The following is a 23,034-nucleotide window of genomic DNA, read 5'->3' on the forward strand; positions in this document are numbered from 1 at the left end:
ACTATAATTTGACATATTAATCAAGAATTATTTATGTCCTTTACTATATTTTCAGTGTTTTTGTGAATCAGTAAGTTTGAAAATTCATGGATAACAATAATAATGATATTTTAGCATTAAAAATATCATTTGGGTTAAAGAACTTCTACATATTGGCGTATTAACCATTGCAGAAACATAAAAAATGATTTTGGTAATTACCAATGCTGTTAATTTAGGGCAGCTGTGACAGAAACCTTACTTTGGTTAGGGTTAGGGTGGTCTAATAAATTTGTTAAGCACTGTAGGTTTAACATTACAAGACTTTAGAGATTGAAATTGAAAGTTTTTGCTCTAGTGTTATAAATTAGTAGGAAAAATCAAAATATAAAAAAGTACATTATTAAGTATGTAGAAATTCTCTAATTGATAATAATAATAATAGCATTATTTGTATATCCCCTTTAAGAACAGATGTTTTCAAAGCGCTTTGACCATAAGCAGAATAACAAATAATTCAGAGCATCATAACACAAACAAAAGAACACAAGAAAGACAAAACCCCAGCAATAGAACATCATCATAACCTAGCAGACATAAAAAACGAAGAACGTATACACTCAAAAAGACTTCATAAACAAGAAGAGAAATATAAAAATTCAGAATAAAACTAAAGACCTAATATTTTTTAATGTAAAACAAGAAGTTTTTTGTCCCTTTTACCATTGGGAACAGTCTTCATCCGCTGAATTACTTAAAAATATTATATCATAACATTTCCTTAATCTCTTGGCTGAATCACAATACCCCTTTCTTATTTATATTATATTTAATTTATTCTATAAAGTATGTCATAATGTGTGTTTCTCAGTGAAACAGCAGAGGCTACTACAGAATGACCTTGTTTGAACATCAGCTCTAAGAATATCGCGATAAATTCGACATAAAAGTCAAACCTGCCACACTCTCGCGAGAAAGCGTCGGACGTCACTTCTGTGTCATAGGTCACGTGTGTGTGTTTGTAGCACCTACAGTACGGTCGTAGCAGCGGTACTGGTAGACTGGTCATAGATTCTCGAAATGGATACAGATAATGCAGAACAAACGTCGCCATAGAAAGGTATCTGCTTTTCAAAATAACCTCGTTATACTCCTTCATGGGTGGCGGTTTGTGTGTGAGTTTATCGTAGTGTTAGACGGCAGTAGGTACTAACGGCTGATAACGCTATTAGCAACCATGCTAGCTGGCTTGGTTAGCTGAGTCTCCACTGCTTTGGACGGTAGAGGTGTAGCAGAGTTAGCGTTAGCCAGCCGGCAAAGGCATTAGTAGATGTGCCAAGTAATACTCAATGTCAGGCATTTCTGTTCGACATCATTTCTGTCTGTGTCAAATATCTGTTTCTATCCATGTTTATGTTAACCGCCAGATTTAAGGCGCTGTCTTACCGTTTATCTGGATACATTTGGTGAAGTTGACAGCTAAAGCATAGCACTGACCAGTGTTGCGGTGTAAAGAGTGACGATGTTAACTAGTGTCTCCCCGCTGAGTACGTCTGTGTCTGTGGTAGTTACTGCAAATGTTCCAGACAGAATGAGTTCTAAAGATGATGTATCTGTCTAACTGTGTTTTATAATAATACTCCTTAGATGTAGTCTGGTCTTAGCCATTCAGGGAGACTAGGGTGAGGTACCAGAGGCTATACAACGAAAATGAAAGGACATGAGGACAGATTTAACAAATTATATTCTTATGGGGTAAAGTGAATAATTCTCCTTGGGCTAATGAGATTTGTTTTTTGAGGAGGTGGATATGTGGTGTACACTGATGACTGTTATAGTCAAGTAAGAGTGCAGTTTCTTTGGTTAAAAATTTACTGAATCCTTAGAAGTCCACAGTCTGTTTTTGTTAGCACTTTTCTTTTGACAATGTAAACTACTCAGAAAATGTTTACTATGGTCATGTTTGATGCATTTTTTTGCAGTACCACCTCAATTTTATGAATTTAAAACTATTTATCTTTTACTGTAATTTATTGTATTAGATATAGGGCATTAAGAAAATGTAAACTTAGACATGAAAGTAGTAAAATTGCTGTATCAAGCTACGAATGAGTAAATTTACACAGACTACAACTGTATCTATAGGCTTTTCTGTCCACCAATCAGTGCCCAAGTTTGAGATATTTTTTGTATTCAAGAGAACAACATGGCATGTCTTTTTTTTTACATTTGAAGACTTTGAGGGATTTCCAAATGATGCAAATGAAAAGATGTGTAAGTTAGCCGAAATAAAGCTAAATGCAAATATATATACAATTATATACATGGGTGTTTTTTCCATTTTTAACTGACTCATTGTATAACACTTCCTAAACACAAGGAGAATAGAATTATCTGGACTTCATTTTTACAGAATGAGTCATAAGCAGATAGCAAAAACATGACGAATTTTTCCTTTTAATAGAATGACATTAAATGCAGAATTATGAAAAAAGTCACTTGTGTCTGTCCTGTACAGTATGGAACACTGTCCCCTATGTGTAGAATTCTTTTTTTACAATATAAAAATGATCATTTTTACATTTGTTACTGATTTATTGGTATCAAACAAAAACTGAAAAATAGCTTAAACATCACACTTTCCACACAGAGTGATTCAGTGCAAAATGTGGCACTGTTTGCATGCTCTCACATGACATAAATAGCACAGAATAATGTCACGCTGGCATGATTAAGGACCTCTAAGGTTTAAGTAGAAGTCAAATTAGTGGTCTATGAATCTACTCAGGTACAAGCAAACAATATTTGATTTTAGTGCGTTTTTCAGTTCTTGTAGTTAGGGCTGGGCAATTAATCCCAAATTAGATTAAATCGCAATACGGACTGCTGCAATTTCCAAATCACAGACATTGCAAAATTTCTTTAATCTAAAGTTAGTTTTAAAAAAAACAACAACAAAAAACAGTTTAATGCAATGTTGTTTTGCAGCAGATTTTATGTTCCACACATCATGCAAACATCCACAAGTCTTTTTTTAGAATTTTTACAGAAATCCTTTTTTTGTTTATGTGCATTTCTTTCCTAATCAAAACAAGAATAATGTAAAAATCCCCTTCAATATGGCAATTGATATTAAATTTGCAATTTTTTTCAAAAGTGTTTATCACCATTTTTTTTTAATCCAGTATAGTGCAGGTTATTATACAGAATGAATTATTGCTTGTGTTAAATGAGCACATAAGATGTGGAACCTAAAAATAGCTGCATATTAAATCGCAACATTGGGGAAAAAATCACAATTGGATTATTTTTGCAAATTGTTCAGCCCTACTTGTGGTACTGAGTAGCTACTGAGGAGTTTTACAGTAAAATGAAATATTTTCTTATTGGCAGTAACAGTATGAGAATATTGATCTTTAGCCATGTTCAGGTAAAATTACTCTTTTATTATAAAGCTGTTTGGGGATGTGGAATCGTTCTTCAGCTATGTGCTACTGAAGTAGAACAACTGGCCAGTTTTCATGTTGTTAACAGAAAGCTAGAACCTCCTCTTTTCAACTTTTATTTTTTTACTCATGATTTGATGTTTAGTAAAATGTAGCCTAATGAAACTTCCTCCAAAGTTTACTTTAGTTAAGGTGAAATTACTCATTTAAAAACAAACTCAGAAAAGCAAAACTACACAAAGATGCACAAGTTCACTAATCTGTGTTCATGTCAGTGTTGATTTTTTCGACTAAAACTATGACTGAAAATGTTCGTCGACAGCCTTTTTTCCATGATGAAAATTAAACTAAAACTAGCTAGAGATAGATTTGCGATGACTTAAACTGACTAAAAGTAAGTTAAGTTTTCATCAAGATGACTAAAACTAGACTAAAATATAATGTAGTTTTCGTCAGACATTAAAAATCCATGATATTTCTTCACTGTGGGTCAATCTGTCAAAAAAATATGCATCTGTATTTCTTTTGCCTCACAGCAGTAGAAAGCAGGGGCCCAAGTTTTGTCAGGGTGCAGACTACCATTACATGCTACCAGGTTTAGGTAAGAGAATAATTGCTTCGACTAAAAGTAAATACTAAAATGTCTTGAGCTTTTGTCAACTAAAACTAGACAAAACTAAAAAGGTAGAAATGACTGAAATGTGACTAAAACTAAAATACATGTAATCAAAAGACTAAGAATAAAAATAGCTGTCAAAAATCAACTGGCACCCCTGGAAAGTTGTAGTCTTAATTCAACTAAAGAGAAGTTTCTGAGTGAATTTGAAGAAAAATGGCTTGCAAACGTTTTGCTGTAATAAAAACTAAGGGCATATGTGCTAGTTTATCAGGATGATACCTTAATTATGCGTTAACATCTCATTTATCTAAAAGTCAAATATCCTTGGTTGCACAGTTAAGATTGCGGTTGGTTATTCAAAAATATTCCAAGAGAAAGCAGGCTTCATGTGTGATTTAGCTGACGCTGATACAGTAAGTCTCATTTTCTTCCATGTTCTATTACTGTAATTAAGTTGTTTTGGTGTACTTGTGCTCTTTTGAGTGCATTTAGAAATCAATATTTCTACTTGTTCTTAAGTATATTTTAAGGGGAAGTATTGTCCTTGACTATATTTAAAAGAAAATCATCAATTACTGAGTAGAAAGAAAAACTAAAGCCAAAAGGAGGTTCTAGCTTCCTGTCAATGACATTAAACTGTCCAGTAGTTTGGCTTTGACTACATATGATAGTGAGGAGCAGAGCATGATAAAAGGATCCACATCACATCCAAAAACAGTTGTTGATTTGCACTTTATTTTAAAGGTGTGTCTTCACCTGATAAACCTGGTTGGAGATCTATATTGTCATGTTGATATTACTAATAAGGAAATATCATATTACTCCCCAGTAGCTTGGCTTTCACTTACACTTTCAGTCTTCAATATTAGTTGTAATCATGACAACACTTTGCTGAAAGTCACCTGTTAATACAATCACTAGTTAAACCATAACACCGGGCTTTCTCTTCCTCCACGCAGCAACTTCCTTCACTTCAGTACCGAGCCCCGCTACAGCGAGGATGTTCCCCAGCCTGGCCACCAGACCATGGCATGTCTTCTGCAGGGTCTCCTTGCAGCACAAGGCCCCTCTGTCTCAAAGGTCCCCGAGGTTCCCCCAGCTGAGCTACGGTGAGGAGCACGTCACGGGTTCTTTCTTTCTTCTTCTTAAATTATTGTGTTGGTTCTTCATGGGGAACAGTCATTCATTCTTTTTTTAAAGGCTGGCAGAGTGGAGGTATCCACAGCCTGTGGTTCAGCTTTCCAGAATGCCGCGTCACCTCTCTGGGGCTCGGTAAGGTACACTACTACTCTACCTCTGGTAACAGTAAAGATGATCCTCCTAAATCAGCAGCAGCTGAAGCTCCATCAGCAGAGAAGATCTTGTCTGCAGCACCAGGTGATTAATGTTATTGTTGGCATTGTTGCACTGTATTTAAAGCTTTGTTAGTAGTACCATATAGAAGTTCAAAACTCTAAAAATAGTCCCAGACACTTGCAGTGTATCTGAGTTACTTTTCTAAATGACTTTAAATATTTGTTCTTGCAGGGTCATCACCCAAGAAGCTGACTAAAGCTGAGACAATTCAAGTAAAAGGTAATGTATTAATGCAAGTTTTGAGATTTTCTGCTGCGGTTTCTTCATAACACAGCTTGCACAGAAATGTGAACTACTGAGGGCTGATTTTTTGCGTGATATTTTTTCCTCTGTTGCAGTTCGGGCAGTCCTTAAGAAAAGGGAATATGGAGCCAAGTACACCAAGAACAACTTTATCACTGCAGTCAGAGCCATGAATGAGTTCTGCCTTAAACCAAGGTAAATCCGGTTCAAAGTCATCATGCTGTATTGAATCTATTCATTAAATCCTGTAACTCTTTGTTACTGAAAAGCTGAGTTGGTGTTCTGAATGCGTGTCTGTCTGCTCCATGATAGCTAAGATGCTCACGGACCACGACCTGTGGAGTTAATGAGCAGACGTGCTGTCGTGATTAAACAATATTAGACTGCCTAACATGGTTTACTACAGGACTTCTTTACATCTTCCTCCCGTCTCCTGTCCTCTCTCGTTGACAGTGATCTGGAGCAGCTCCGAAAAATCAGAAGGCGCAGCCCCCATGATGACACAGAGGCTTTCACTGTGTTTCTGCGGTCTGACGTGGAAGCCAAGTTAGTTCTTGACCAAAAACATGAAAAACCCTAATGGTAGAAACTTTCATTGGTATGTTTTTGGAGTTTTGATTTATTTCTCTGTGTGACAATCAGAGCTCTTGATGTTTGGGGAAGCCATGAAGCTCTGGCCCGAGAGAGAAATCTCAGAAAAGAGGTGGAGAGAGAGTACCAAGAGAGTGAGTTTCTGTTTTTCCTCATAGCTGAGTGCTCTTTTATGAACATTGCTGCCACTATTATTTATTTGCATATTAAACATAAGGCTGTCGCTTACAACCCAAGCTTAGCTTAAAAAGTGGAAACTTTTTGCTACTTCTCTTTGCCCATTTTTGCCACGATTATCCAGTTTTTTCCCTTTTCCCCCAGTTTTTGACTCTTATCCTGCTTTTTGCTATTTTTGCCACTTTTCATCCATTTAAGTTGCCTTTTGCCATTAAATGCCACTTTTTTCTCATTTTTTGCCACTCTATGCTGCTTTTTTCCCATTCTACCACCTTTTGCTGCCTTTTACCCATTTTAGTCACATTTCACTCATTTTTTTGTTATGTTTTTGCCACTTTTTGACCATTTTTGCCACCTGTAACTATTTTTTTTGTCACTTCTCACCCAAATTATGCCACTTTCTGGCCTTTTTTGCCACATTTTCTCCCTATTTTTGTCACTTTCCATCCAGTTTTTGGCATTATTTGCCCTCTTTTCACCCTTTTTTGCCACTTATTGACCATTTTGTGAGTTAATCTAATTTTTGATTAATTGCCCAGCCCTTGTATGATTGCACTACATTTTAAACAGGCTACAGCCTAAAGTTTTGCACATTCAATACCACCGAGTGATCTTTTTACAGATTAAAGTAAAAAGAAGTAAATCATCCCCTCGTAAGCCTGATTTTGATTTCAGAATTTGATAACGGTGGTGAATACATGATCACTCCCTATCTGTTAACTGCTTGTTGTTGCTTTTTATTTGTTCGTGCATCTTTTTTTTGGCTGGTTAGCAAATGCCTTTATTTAAATTTTTTTTTTTTCATCTTTTAAATCTTACATAAATAACTCTGAGACTTGTGGCAGACATGTATGTTGGATATACAAGTAAAGGAGATACAGTTTGTCGTTATGTTTTGCCAACTCTCAATAAAAAAGATAATTACAAAAAAACAACAGAAGTAGATATGTATAGGATATGAATGTTCACAGTCCTGGGAACGGTATGGATCTACATAAAGTCCAGATATCTCTAATTTAAGCAGATAGTCTGTTTTTTCTCTTGCTTTCATCCTCTCTTCATAGAGCAGACGGCCGGATTTTGTAGCCTGGCTGAGTGGTTGTGTCACCTGTGAAAGAGACATCAGTTCTAACCTTTATTGTTGTGTGTAGCTCCTCCCTTTTGGGACGGATACAGTGCTTGACAAATTTATTGGACCGCCCTAACCCTAACCAAAGTAAGGTTTATGCCACAGCTGCCCTAAATTAACAACACTGGTAAATACCAAAATCATTTTTTATATTTCTGCAATGGTTCATACACCAATGTTTAGAAGCTTTTTAACTGAAATGATATTTTTAATGCTAAAATAGAATTATTATTGTTATCCATGAATTTTCAAATTTACTGATTTACAAAAAAACTGAAAAAATAGTAAAGCACATTATTATTTCTTGATTAATATGCCAAATTATAGTTATTTACTTGCATTCCTGAACAGAAAAATTAGTTTTAGTGCTTGAATGTTATGCTTGATTAATTTCTGACTTCTCAGAGAAGCCCAGTGAGCCGGCTCAAATTTGGGTGAATTCAGCTTGAAATTCCTCATTCCTGTTCAAAATGGTAAAATGTGGAGAGCTGACTGAAAATGAAAGAGTCCGCATTAAAGCACTTCATGATGCTGTATGGTCTCTGAGACAAATATGACAGGAGGTCTAATAAATTTGTTAAACACTGTATGTAAGCTTGGCACCCCCACAGAAGGGTGCCAAAAACGTGGGACGTACGGGTCAGTTTATTGGGACCCTTTTCAACTTTTGATAACGGAAAGGCAAAAAAAACCCACACATGAACATGCTGCATCAAACCGAATCGGAAATTACCTAAAAGGGTAACAACAGTAAACTGCTTATTTACACTAACAATCAGCTGGTCTTTTTAAAGAAGAGGAAGTGAGTTATTTTTACTATTAATCAGTTGATTACAGCTGACAAACAGCCCTTATCACAGTAATAAAAGCTTGACTCAACATGATGGTGGGTGCCATGATAGGCTGTAAATATCTGTCCGCTGACAGTAATAATAGTAATAATAATCATTTCTAAGTTGTGTGTAATTCTTAAGTTAAAAAAAGGCATCAAAACTTGTTAAAATTGAGTCTAACTGCAGTATAACATCTACTCTGACTTTCCTCTTACTCAGACAACACATCTCCCATACTAAATGTTAGTTTAGTAACTCATTTTCCTCTCTTTGGTGATTTCCAGATATATTTCGGAGTCAGCAGCTACTGAAGGAATACAAAGACTTTTGGGGGAACACCAAGGTGAGCATCTCTTTTTGATTTTGATAAGAAGAAACCAGGACTTATTTCCACCATGCAGGGTTATCCTAGAGATGTATACTACATTTGCCCCCATGACAATGTTGTTATGTGTCATCCCTCTTCACTGTGATGGGGTGTGGAGGTTTTTCAATGACTATTATACTGTGCTGCACTTCTCTGGCATGTCATGGTAGATTCTATACTCCACTGGATTCTTTTGTACCCAGACTCTGCTTTGTGAATTTGAAATATTACGTATAACAGGCTGCCATTTATGTCAGAAGCTGGCTTTTTAATAGATGTATTTTATCATTAAGAACATGATAACGACTTAAAACAGAAGTGACAATAAAGTATTAATTTGCCTCAGTATAACACATTTTTTCTGTGTCACATAGCCTCGATCAGGGAAGAGGACGACTTTTCTACAGGGCCCGGGGAAAGTGGTGATGGTTGCTATTTGCATGTAAGACCTCAAACTCTCTGTTGTCCCTCATATTTGAATACCACTCACCGTGAAGCCTTTCTGACTTTACTGAACTAAAGCACACAAGGGGAGGCATTATAGAGGAAAAACAAGTCTGTTCTCTCTGACAGGAGTCTAACATTCAGACTGAAGAAAAAATTCTGCAGATATATCGTGTTACAATAGTGACTCCAGGGGTCTTTGGAGGTTTTTTGTTTTAGAGAAATCGCCTGAGCTGCGGAGTTTGTCTCTAAAAAGCAAAGATCCAAAGATGAGTAAATGCACTGGGCCTTGTCTCACATGAGGCCGGATGGTCTATTGGATTAGGATGATTGTGTTAGAGGACATGTGCAGTCACATGAGCAGCTGAACGCTTCCCTCTTTAATCATTCACATTCATTCACAATTAGATTAAATTTATTGTAACCTCCAGGAGAACTCATCAGGCACCATTGTATGTTTGTATATTCAAGCATATTTAAGAACTACTGTTACTAAAAAGTGTTTTACTGTGCCTCTGCACTGCAAATAATTAATCTCTCTGTTTTCTCTTGTATCAGCAATGGGCTGAACTTCTTCTTTAAGCTCCTGGCCTGGGTCTACACAGGATCAGCCAGCATGTTCTCAGAGGCCATCCACTCTCTAGCAGACACCTGCAACCAGGCTCTGCTGGCCCTGGGGATCAGCCAGTCAGTCCGCAACCCTGATGCTGTGCACCCGTAAGAACTACATCTTATTAATCTGCTAGCTTTCTCATTTTTTTGTCTTATCCATACTGAAGTCTGACTGATTCACCATCAATAGTTGGAGAACTGAGCATTGTACATACAGAGTCTGTGTAAGTTCAGGCTCAGGAGACACTGGTGTCATCACAGATACACCAGTATGACACTCAAGGCAGACACTCAGTTACATGAGGACAATCTTGTGTTTGTGTTCCCACTGTCAGCAGCACCTTGTCCTGGTCCTGGTCCATTAACAGCAGGACGCACCCATTGTTCACTTCAAGACTCTAGATGTGGCTGCAGTTAGCATCATTAACACTAAGGATGCTCTTAAGTGTCTATTTTCCCATTCGGCTAAACGCTCACTTGAATTACTTTTAACTGATTAGTCTACAGAGGAGAAAATCCTGAGAAAACAGTCAAATTCCTCATAGGGTCACTGTGTTAGTGGGTGTGATGGGAACCAGATATATTCTGTACAATGTGGCTAACATTAGCCCCTAGCTTCACCAGCCGTCATTTCTCTTATCAGATGAATATCCTGCTTTGATGTGTGGCCTCTTTTCACTTTGGTTGAGTAGTTATACCTGAGTTAAATCCTCGACAGCCTACATACTACTTTATTTACATTAAATAACTGCCATACTGCGATGTTCCTATCAATGCTAACTGCTAAGCTACTGCTGAGCTTCTCATGTTTACATCTGGGTGAAAGCGTAGACGGGAAGGTAGCAGCCATTAACTGAAGCTCCAGTGGCCTCTAGTGGCAGGGAGGTTTAGGTTTTTTAGTCGACATAAAAGCACTGTAAACAGAGTTTCAACCCTGACTGTGTGCCCCCGTAAGAACTACACAATTAATCTGTAAATTCAAGGATTTAAGGATCCTTGTCAGTCCAAAACTTGTGTTACATGAGAGGGAAGATACTAAACACTAAGGTCCTGATAAAATCAGCTAAATATAAATAAAAAAATATGACTACAACCAAGAGCCAAGTTCTGCAGTTTAAAAACATATGAAAGAAACATGGACATTTGAATTGTTAAGTGTGTTATTGTGTAATGTCTATGCTCAATGAGTGCACATTTTGAGCAATTATTCTATTAAGGAAATAATGCACAAAGTCTCTAAAGTGGCAGTTACCATGACAGTGTGGAGCAGCGATCAAAAGTCGAACAGCTTCTGGGAAAAAAGTGTGTTTTTCAGCTGGGATTTTTTTTTGCTCTAATGCTGCACAGCCTTAATGACAAATTAACTAGCTCCACAGAAACATGTGGACACAAAACAACATGGAAGCACTTGGAAAAGGATGTCTAATAATATCAGTGTTTTCATTGGTCAAACTGTTTACCAGTTTTCTAGTCATAGAAAAAATGGGAAATAGGTTTTCAGCATTAGCTTGGGGGATTGAATTTACAGTGGATGATGGTCACAATCAGAAGACATGTCCTGCTACAATTAAAAGAATTAAAGGTACAGTGTGTAATATTTAGCCTAGTGCATTTAGCTGATTAAACAGAATTTACAGTGCTGTGCAGAACTTTTAGGCATGTTTGGGCCAAAAACTGAAGGTTGAAATAAGGTCTAGGTATGGCGAGTAAGCAGCCTGATGGCCCATTGGGCAGGAAGGTGGATTGACACTCTGGTCATGCTCTGGATGTCTTTACATATTACTAGGTGCATGCAAAGATCATCTGTTGACAAAAATAAGGAAGTTCACAGCTTTAAGGTGGAGTAAGAAGGAGTTGTGGTGAGTAAGACAGCCTTGGGTATCATCAGGGTGGGTAGTATGGTTGCCATGAGCCCTTGGCTGTTGATGTCCCAAGGGCCCAAAACACCAGGCAGTCTCTGGGCATATTAGTAGGCATCCTTTGCTGCCAAATGACCCTTCATGCATTTCTACATTTCACTTTTGGCACAGTTACCACCAGAAGTGGGAGTTGCTAACCAAAATTTGACTGTTAGATGTTGATAATATTCCCAATTTTACATGCTGTACCTTTAAGAATATCTCTGGTTAGAGAAGATGTAGGAAATATTTGAGATAAAGTAAGAATGCCACTAAAACACACATAAAACATGGAAGCAGTTGTTTTTTTTAATTAATATAGACAATGCTGTGCAAAAGTTCTACATATTGCAGTTTAATGATCATATCATATAGGTTCAGTTGGCCCTCCCCGCTTAGAAAAAAGTCCCTTTCAGCTGCCAGCTGAGAGGAAGATCAGGAGAGCCACATCCATTTCCTGATAGGGGCGTGGCCATGGGTGGAGTCAGCCAGCTTAGTAACATTCAAAGCCATGGACACAGAAACAGCCCGTTCTGAGCAGGGCTGAAACAGAGGGGTTTTTAGATATGCAGAAATCCAATACTGGAGGTTTTTTCAGCAACAAACTTCACAGGCATGTTTGGGGACCCCTTAGACCAATATAAAGTTGTCTTAAAGGGGTAGAATATGTCCCCTTTAAACCTTAAAATGATTGCTTTAATTTTCCACTCTTTCCAAAGCTGCATGTCATTTGATATATTCATATAAAGCCTTAGTTTTCAGGTCCCATTAAATCTGAAATAGTTATTTTTCTCTGTTTACTGTAAATCTTAACACTTTGCATACTTGTAACATACTCATATTAATGGAATTAACTGCTGCACATTAGTAAGTGTATTTGCAATGTTCTATGATCAATTCATCATCACTGCAAGCATGTAAGATTTCCTGATTGCAGCTATAGACTACGTAGAATGAAGACTTCACAGAAAGGATTATTTTAGTTTATGGGGAAAGATGCATCTCTGTTAGTGTTGGGCAGTTATTCAAGGTTTTATTTCAAGTACCATTGGCTCCCCAAGATCATGAAAACAAGATAATTGAGATTAAATGATTACTGTGTCCATGCTGTGCTGCCCTTGTGTTCTCTAAAGCTCTGTCAGGCGTGGTAAATCCTTCAGTGTTTGTGTTGTGGTTGACTTTGTTAGGGTAGATCACTTTAGATCTCTTCACTTTTATCATATGTTATTATTTTTTGAAAATAAATCTTTTTTACTGATTTTCATTTATTAAACTTATTTTTTTCCAAATCTTCCAGTGTTGAGTTTGATTCAGGTTGATAAATGCATATGATGCAAATGTTGTAGAGTCACTGAGTATTAGTTTTAATGATCATAATCTCAGGATCAGACAAAATAATTTTGGTTAGGTTTTTTGTCATAATCATTCAGCTCTACTTCCTGTCATACCAGCTAAATTAAGACTCAGAATGACTGGAAAAGTCCTGAAAATGATGTCTAAAACAGAGCAGGACCCCTGTCAGAGTCATTATCTCCACTAACAGTGTATAAGTGACAGAGCAGGTATGTTTTCTTTTACCTGGCTTGAATGCTGTTGCAGGGTAAGGAAAGATTGCTTTGTGTAAATTAATGCCATCTGTAATCATGTTTTTCAGGTACGGCTTCTCTAACATGCGCTACATCGCTTCCCTAATTAGTGGAGTGGGCATTTTCATGATGGGAGCAGGCCTCTCCTGGTACCATGGCATCATGGGATTGCTGCACCCTGAGCCCATTGAATCTTTGTTATGGGTGAGTGTCTGTACTGACTTTTCTCTGCAGTAAAAAGTGTGTATGATAAGCTGACATGTCACTTCTCTGTGTTACAGGCCTACTGTATTTTAGCAGGCTCTCTGGTGTCTGAAGGAGGTGGGTGAAGAAAATGAATCTAAATTGTTGATGATAAATAAGAGGTGTGCTCTTTTAATATCTGTGTTTTACCTTTTTCAGCCACATTACTTGTAGCTGTCAATGAGATAAAGAAAAGCGCCCACCAGCATGGATTGTCTTTTTATGAATATGGTGAGTACAGCTGAAATTTTTGCTCCTAATTGATGTACCACAGTAAACTTGGTGTTCCATTTCCATGCCATGAATCTGTTATGATTAGATCACAGCCTAATTTAGCCCTGATCCAAATAAAACTGCTTGTAAAATGTGAATGGGAAAAGGGATTAAGTCATTTTGAATTGTTGGTGTCATAAAGGTAAGTAGAAAAGTCTTTAAACCATTGGGCTTCAAGCTAGAATTGTCTCAAGTCAGCCAAAAGACACTGATTGATGATAGATTTCTCTTCAAACCTGCAGCTATAATAACTGTTTTGCATTTTACATGTGTGTAGTTATGCAGAGTCGAGATCCAAGTACCAACGTGGTGCTGCTGGAAGATGCTGCTGCTGTTCTAGGAGTCATCATGGCTGCTGGCTGCATGGGGCTCACCTCTCTCACAGGTACAAAGACACAATGGAAATAATCAGTACGAGACCCATAGGCTGTTTGCAGATGACATCACGTCTCGGTGAAGAACTTCGGATGTGCCTGGAGGGATTCTGCTACCTTATTTTTGATTATTGCAATCTTGATTTTGGTGAACGGAGAGGTTATAAATCTAGCATGAGACGGTAAAATAAAATCGGTGTATCAAAGGAGGCATGCAGCAGCACACTTTTACCTCTCTGTTTATAGGTAGACTCTATGAGACAACACTCGCGTTATATCAGCCAAAACAGGGAGAGTGTTTTTGTTTTTGTTTTTTTAATAATTATTTTTATTTGGAAATATACATGCACTGTGACCGAACGTATTTTGACATTTCCTCATATCCCTCTGCCTGTGTTGTTCCAGGTAACCCGTACTACGACAGTTTAGGTTCTCTGGGTGTCGGCACGCTGTTGGGCACCGTCTCGGCCTTCCTCATCTACACCAACACGGAGGCTCTGTTGGGACGCTCCATACAGGCAGAGCGCGTGCAGAAACTAACAGAGTTCCTGGAGAACGACCCCGCTGTCAGGTCAGAGAACAAGCCCATTCACACTCCATAGTCATGACACACATGAGGCATGTAGCAGGACTAGATGGGGTCCAGAATCATGCATGTGAATCCAGATAATCTCCAGTCACGATCCAAACAGCAGCATGAGAGCACATGTTTGACCTGCTAATATGAGTCAACGACACTGGAGCTAAAAATAGACCGTGTGGTATTTACAGGTCTTTACATGCAACCATCAGTAGAGTTCACGTCATACAGAGAAATCTGGTTTAATACCCAATAAGTTTTTACGTGAAAGTGTGGAACACAAAGCTGTCTTTAAGACATCGGGAAGTGTTGCATAATTTTTCTTTTTCATTTAATTGAAGCGTAGTCTGAAGAATATTTGGCAGATTTCCTGCAGATCCTTGAAAAGTCTTAAAAAGTCTTTAAGTGGGCTCTTCAGATGTGTCTTTATCCAATCTTTGTTTTCCAGCTAAATTCATTTGATTTTAATATTTTTTTGTGTATGTGCTTTTCACATCACAATAACAACATTTAGAGCAGTGCAGCCTCTCCATTCCCTATCTGTGTGTTAGCCCTGGGATATTACAGAGATTTGAGGAAATAGATTAAGAAAAGAAAAAATGTCTTTGGCAGAAAAACAGTAGCAGGAACATGATGTAATTTTTCTGTCCATATGTTCATATTCTCTCCTTCATATCTGTATCCCTGCCACCTCTCTAGATTAATCTCTGATATCCTGTTATTTCATTGAAATTTAGTACCATGGCTTTTAACATTTTTAAGAAAATGGTCAGTCTGCTTTTTGACCCTTAAAGAAGTTATTTTAAGTTCATAAATAGGTTAATTCTAGCAAATGCTTCTTATTAATTTAAATTAATTATTTATTGTGAACATTTTCTATTCATAAACATGTTAATGAGCCGTGTTTTTCACACTGATGAAGTTCTAAATTCTTTTGTACCTGTCTAGTCTGTTTTCACATTAATTTAAAAACATTTCAGTAATGTGAAGATTTGCCATTAGTCATGGATTATTAACATTTAAAATGTTCAGATTTTTTTAAATCCTTGAAATTTGAAAGTGTTTGCAAATGTGCCAGAAGCCATCAAATTTGGGTGTTTATGATCAAAAACTTTCTCTTTTTTTCCTATTCTAGGGCAAAAAACGTTGTTAGTTGATTTTCTAAAACTTGAAAGGCCTTAAACCGGATTTTTTAAATGTAGGGAACCTGATTTAGGTGAACTTTATGACAAGTTAAAGCTGATTTCTTTTTTTTTTAATAAATGAAATTTTATTTGCTTTTATCATAGTAAACACATACTAAAAATAAACATAAAACAAATCTATAAATACAAACAAAACAGGCAGGAAACATAACAGACAGTGATAAGAAGGCAGTACATTGGATACAGTAATGAAGAAGCATCATTGATGCAGGATCTGTACTGTTACACTACTGGGCTTATACAGTCCATCCATTTCTTGACAAGATCAGGCTCTTACTTTCAAATTTATGACGGCACAAATTGTCCCATTGCTCTTTATTTTTTCTAGTTTAGTTTTCCAAGCATCTTTTCACATGCAGCTATTGCCATCATGTCTTCTTTCCACATTTTCAGTGTCAGAATTTTCAGCTCCCTCCAGAACCACAGGATTAACTGAGCACGTTATCAAACCAGTCATCAGTACTCTAAATGCATACTTGCTTAGGTTAGGTACAACTGTTTGATCTCCAAGGAGACATAACCGTGGCGATCTAGGCAAACGACATTCTAACCCATCCTCTGTAAGATCCAAAGCACATTTCCATAATGGGAAGACCATCCAGGAATCCCAAAGCACATGAATACAAGTGCCACATTCTTTTTTACACTTCCAACACAAACCATCTTTACTCAAGCCCATATTTTGTAATCTTGTAGGAGTGTAATAATATCTGTTGAGAATCTTTTATTGAATACATTTTAGTACCGTGAATTCTGTACCGGCCTGCTCTGAATCTTTCCTGATGTGTTGAATGTTTTTGCGAGCAGGGCCATCCATGACGTGAAGGCCACGGACATGGGACTGAGTAAAGTACGCTTCAAGGCAGAGGTGGACTTTGATGGGCGAGTGGTGACACGGTCTTACCTGGAAAAACAAGACATCGACCAAATCCTCAATGTAAGTCTCTTTTTCTCATTCACTTTTTGAAAAAAATCTGAAATAGAAATATTTACTTCTGTAATTCTAGAAACAAACAAGACGAGGGAAACTGACAGCCCAGGGATAGCAGTTAAAAGAGTTTCTTTTTAGTTAAAACATTTGTTGGTTTTCAGGGTCCTGTAGGTTTCCCTGCTGCATTCTCATCACAATGGACAAAGTTTTGTTTAAACTGAATTGTATGAATCAGCTATTGTCTAATTTACCGCGTGCCTTTTTCCTTATTATAAAAACAGTTTCTGCTTCGTCCTTAGTATACTTATTTATGTGAATTTTATAGTAAAACAGCTGCACTTGCATCTACAACACAAGGAAATGAAGGTCTGCAGTTAGCCTGCAAGTTTTCTCTGAATGTAAAGAGATTAAGGATCATAAGTTTTCCTCCTGAATTTCTGCAGGAGTGACAGAAAAATTGTGAATATTTGCAGTAAAAATCTTTAAACCAAACAAACAGGATGCCTCTTATTTGAGCTTGTTAAACAACAAATCTCTGCTAGCAGCAAAATCAACATTGAAGTGTGTGAGTTTAGGCTTTTTGCTTCATCTGGATTTTCTAACCTAAAGTCTTTTATACCTGAGAAGAGTGTTCATTAATTTCTCCCTGCAGGACATCCAGCAGGTGAAGACCCCCGAAGAGCTGGAGAACTTCATGCTGAAGCATGGGGAGAACATCATCGACACCCTGGGGGCCGAGGTGGACCGTCTGGAGAAAGAACTCAAGGTACTAAAAGTGTTTGTGGTCTAGTTTATTTTCTTCTGAATTATTATAGAATTATTACAGTAGCTACGGTGCATGCAACATGACGAATTAGCTCTGATCGAGCTAAGGCAACCTGAAACAGAGGAAATCACCACTACTGCAGGCAGCCTCAGCTTTGGAACAAAAGGTTTTAACATTTCTTGGTAGCATACACTTCAAGTACTATTCACACAGGACTAGTATTACCTGAGGACCTCTGATCATTGAATCGTCCTCTGACATCAGTGTTTGGTGTGGTGCATTCACATGGAATAAGGGAAGTCTGTAATTTTCTCAAATTTACAGTCATTTCTGCAGGAAAACATGAGGGCGCTGCATGGCTGCAATGAAAATTCACTGTGAATTTTTATTTCTAAAATTCATACGTTGTGCACATTGCATTCTGTGGGTGACATTTCCTTCATGTGTCCTATACAGATAGGCAGCATGTGCTGTAGTGTTTTTTCTCTCTTTCTATATATATTTTAATGTTTTTAGATCTGTAGAGAGCTGTCCCTCACTGATAAACTAGTGAAATATCTCCTCTAACTCTTCCATCATGCATCGCAGTCTCATAAGTCACTTTTGTGAATCTACATGTGATCAGACAGAGGAAGAGAGAAAGTCGAGCATCCCTCCTGTTGATATTTGAGAAAGGTATAATGTTAAATATGAACCCCTTCTGTTACTTTAACAGTTTATATGCAGGTGATGTTATTCCTTATCTATAAATTTGGGATCATTATGCATCCATAACAACCCTCCTCACAGACCAGCTGCTGCAGACTAACCTCTGAATGTTGAGCGACACATTTCAAAACCTAAATTGTGTTATACATGAAATGTAAAGCTAATGCTGATATAAATCAGACACTTGCAGAGAGAAACTGTAGGAAGCAGAGCAGCTGAGAGCAGAGGTGTGTGCATGCTAGGGCTGGGCAATTAATCAAAAATTAGATTAAATCACAATATAACATCCCACAATTTTCCATACCAGTTGTAACCTTTTTTTTTAAGTGGAGATGTTATGCATTATATATCATTCAATCATTAAAGTGCCAATTTATTTAGAATAGTCTTTAAAAAAAATCTTCCCTTCATTTTTGTACTTTTTTCTTATTAATTATGAGAAAACCCTTCAATGCAACAATTCATATCCAAATTTCCTCTGAGTCAAAATCATCAGAATTAGATATTTTTAAAGAACTTTTCATCTCTTGTTAAGGAATGATTGCAATATTGTAGAAAAAAATGCAACTTGATTATTTTCCAAAATCATTCAGCCCTAGTGCACGCAGGTATATAAAAAGAAAATTTGCATGCACACACACACACACCTACACACATCCCTCATACGCACAGGAAACAGCTCCCCTTTTTCCCCAAAACTGTAAAACCTGCCTGCTTGTATTTTGTCTATCCTTCTTGTTACATGTCTTGGTCTTTGTCAGTATTGTTTGTCTTGCAATAAAAATAGAATAAAATAAAAAATAAAAAGCTAAATAAAAATAAACATAGATAAATAAAATAAAATAAAAATAATAAAGCAATTTTTACACATAAAAAAGCACTACTTATAAACAATATGTGTGAAAATTTGGTAACAATCTCCTACACTGCCTCTATTATTTCTTTTGAGCAGGAAAAGCAGCACAGAACATAAAATAAACTTCATTAGCCCCCTAAATTACAGATGCTGATTTGATGGGATTAGGAATGCTTTTTAAACTCTGTGTGCTGAAACATGGATGGTAATTCACCCCGGATCTTTTTACTCTGCGAATAACAGACATGGTTAATTCACACAGGATTAAAAACACAGATGTTCCGCTTGACTGTTACAAATTACTAGTTGTCCCTAGGTAAGACTCGTCCCATGCAAATAAGACAAAAGGGTTGTGTGATCTTTGGCGTCCCCATCAGGGGTCGTGGACCCTAGGTTGAGAATCATACATTATCATAACAAATGTTTTACCTTTGAAAAAGTGAGCTTAGGTAGCATACAGGGAGGGAGGGAGGCAGAGAGGGGGATCTGAAATTAATATTAAAAAACATGTGCAAACAGCTTTTATGATTTCTGACTGTTTATGTGAAGAATATGCAAAATGCCAGCATGAAATTGATTGGACACAAGAAGTAAACATTGGTAAATGATGTGTGTTCATGCCGTGTTATTAGCAGCAGGGCAGGTATCAGTTAATATGATGCTAGGAGGCTATGCTGATGCTACCCTCCTTAGCTCATTAATGCCACAACTGTTCCTGAATAAATAAACGACATATGAATAACACTTCTGTCTTTGGTTCCTTCACAGCAACGTAACCCAGAGGTCCGTCATGTAGACTTGGAGATTCTATAAAACCTTTCTGCTGAGGGGACTTCCTGCTGGAACGAGAAAAGCCTGCAAGAGGAAAAGGTGACGGGAGCGCCGAGCCCGCCTCCACAGTCTGCCTCCCATCCTAACCGTCACATAACACACCTCCGTCTCTGCACAAAGCATCAAGTCTTACTGTAGTTTAGTTCACAGGACTTCGGCCATGATTGTGTCGTCTTTGTGTTGCTTGAGCTTCAGTTTCACATGAAGACTTTAACCTGCCTGATGTTCAAGAGTGTGTCTCTGACGGCAGACTGTCATTAGACTCCTTGAATCACAAACATGCCTGTGACAGTTTAGTGTGAAGGCTTGAGCTCGCAGTCCTCCTTGAATGTGTCAGGGGAGAAAATCATAACCTCAAGAAACAAAAATCTCAATAACAGGACCAGTATAATTGTCAGGACTAGTGCTTAATGTTAATCTTGAACTACAGTGATAGAGTTTCCTGTATTAGTGCAGAGGAAACCAGAGCTACATGTTCAAATGATATTTAATGGTCAATATTAGACTTGTTTCTTTTGTTTTAATGTAAAAACGGAGCACTGGAACAGCACGATGCTGCTGCAGGCTCCTCAAAGATGATTAGATTTTATTGCTATTACATAAAAAGTAATGTGATTGTATTACAGAGTGAGCTAATGTTTAATACAGTAGCACTTAATGAGCAACAAACTCTAGGACGTATCTTTACACAGGGTCAAATGCAAGGAGCAAAAACAGCTGTCAGGAATGGAAATATCCTCCAATATGTCATCCTGTGCAATCTATGTACAAAAATATCATAAATAATCTCCTACTGATTCTATTTCTGCTGAATATTCTCTGTGTTTTCGTTCTGCATATTCAGCTGAAGCATGGGTCACACCTGCCTGCTAAACATCTTACTCTGCTTCAGCAGGTAGAGCCGGCAGAGACATTTCATCTTACTGGGGAGGAGGAGAGCTGTGGATTTATATTTTTGAAAGTGTTAATAGTGTAATATTTTCCATTTGGTTATAACTATGCTGCCACTGCTGAAGGACTTGGAATAAATTTGAAGTAATTTATTACATGATTTTGCTTTCCCTTTTCTTTCATGAGGTTGAATTTGTTTTTTTTACCTCTGTTAGAAAATGCAAAGACGATGCTTATGTATTGAATAGAAAAGAAAATGGTATTTTTGCTTGGTCTAATGAAGTTCTCAAGATGTGGGAGTTTTATTGGAGCCCACGCTGCAAAAACTCACATTTAAAGATCTATGTGCATTCTAGAGATTCAGTGATTGTGAAAATACAGGCCAGCGCAGACTCCTCTTGAAGCTCATGTCAGACTGGAGGCGTGTTTTCCTGCACGTTTGTCTTTCACACTAGATTAGCCACATCTCCCTGCCATCACAGCCCCGCCATTCTTCTGAGTTTTACCTTAATAAACCTCCATACAAGTGACTTAGTTCAAGGTAAAGCAGAAGCATGTCGGGAATTTCAAATTAAAAGCATTCTGTACAAACAAAGAGAGTTTCTCCAAAGAAATGCTAAACCAGGCTTTGCTTTGAAAGGTCAAACTAGAAGTGCACTCATACTGCTTTTATCTTTCCTGTGACAAATTCTACTGACATGAAAACAGGAAGCTTCACTGACAGTTAACGTTTAGAGAACAGCTTTATTAAAAAGGCAGGTCTAAACTTGTGGCCTTAGTCTGGGCCATCAAGAAAATCAACGTAAACATGTTCTGCTTATGTGGACGTGCATGTGCGCTACAACGAGGTAAACGTGGCTCTCCATTTATCATTTTCCTGTCTGTTTGGTTGATAACCATGCACGGCCTGCAGAAAAAATAGGCAAAGTTGTGATTCTCTAAGTTCACACCTGAGCGCAAGACGTGGCGCACATGCAGGAAGTCTGAAATCCCCAACCTGTTAACATTCAAACAAACTGAAAATCCAGCTGTCACATAGAGGTGGGAGAGAAAATCAATTCTTAGATGCAGCCTGATTTGGAGGTGGAAGATTCTGGATCGATTCATTAGTGTTCAATAATTGATTATTATACGCAGCACATAACAGCAAGGTTTAGATAACCAGTCGTTCATCTGTGAAAAGGGCATTTTTATGTTTGTAATTTCAGATACAGTTAAAAGGATGCTACCTTTGGTTGGTGCAACAGTAAATTTCCAGTTTACACACATCTCCCATTAGAGGATAGAGGACATTTAATTCATCTCTTTTTTTTCTAAATGCAAATGCAGTATTTTTATTATGTTGGACACAGAGAGAACAACAGAAATGTAAAAAAAGAGAAATAATACATGTAGAAACCTTAGAAACAGGGTTAATGCCAACATTTCATCTCATGTTAGACCATGACACAGTAGAGTAGTGGTTCTCAGCTGATCTGGCCATGAGACCCACGTCTGCCTCCCCAATGCAAAATCACAACCCACATGACCAGAAATGTTCAACCACTTAAATTGTTTGTAATAAGAAAATGTTATAACGGATCAAAGAAAATGGAAAAAAATTTGGTAGGAAATACATTTAAACATGTCATTTCACTGTGTTACCATAATAAATTAGATTTTTTTTTTAAGATTTTGAGAAATGAAGACATTATCATGGGGAAACAGGCATTCTTGATGATATTTATATCCAAGACAACAGGATAAATAAGTCAGAATCTCAAGAACCATCCTGGGATTTACTCCTTGTCCAGCAAAAATAGAGTAAAATAAAACATGACTGCCTAGAACCTCTGTATGTTCTAGATGCTTTGGCACAATCTTTTCCAGGCATGACCCACTTTTAGGTCAGGACCCACCTGTTGAGAACCACTGGATTAGAGTCTGACAGGTTCTTCTTTCTCCCATTAATACATCTCTTATTTGCTGAAGCACCTGGATGTACCAGATGTCTGAGTGTTTGGACCTAACAGATACATATTGGCTAAAACTATCAGTAAAGATGTTCTGTGAGGGAGACGAGGCTAATACTAGCTCAAATAGAGCTGTGGTGGTTA

The 23,034-nt window shown here is 37.4% G+C and overlaps 1 protein-coding gene across 2 annotated transcripts; it reads left to right on the forward strand.

Annotated features, from left to right (window-relative positions):
- Window positions 1-282: 282 nt before the first annotated feature.
- On the forward strand, window positions 283-21,090 carry slc30a9 (solute carrier family 30 member 9). Of its 2 annotated transcripts, XR_005992499.1 has the most exons (19): window positions 283-1,099; window positions 5,004-5,153; window positions 5,245-5,421; window positions 5,572-5,619; window positions 5,739-5,838; window positions 6,097-6,189; window positions 6,286-6,368; window positions 8,658-8,716; window positions 9,115-9,182; window positions 9,743-9,901; window positions 13,349-13,484; window positions 13,562-13,601; window positions 13,683-13,754; window positions 14,074-14,181; window positions 14,576-14,741; window positions 16,763-16,892; window positions 17,539-17,652; window positions 19,985-20,086; window positions 20,943-21,090. XR_005992499.1 is itself a non-coding variant. In XM_041797993.1 (18 exons), the coding sequence occupies exons 2-18, from the start codon at window positions 5,045-5,047 to the stop codon at window positions 20,027-20,029; spliced, it is 1,707 nt and encodes a 568-aa protein (XP_041653927.1). In that variant the 5' UTR covers window positions 284-1,099; window positions 5,004-5,044; the 3' UTR covers window positions 20,030-21,090. The 2 variants fall into 2 exon arrangements, 1 of the variants encoding a protein (XP_041653927.1); XM_041797993.1 differs by having other exon boundaries at window positions 284-1,099; window positions 19,985-21,090.
- Window positions 21,091-23,034: the final 1,944 nt, after the last annotated feature.

This window comes from Cheilinus undulatus, linkage group 10 (assembly GCF_018320785.1).
Source record: "Cheilinus undulatus linkage group 10, ASM1832078v1, whole genome shotgun sequence".
Lineage (NCBI taxonomy): Eukaryota > Metazoa > Chordata > Actinopteri > Labriformes > Labridae > Cheilinus > Cheilinus undulatus.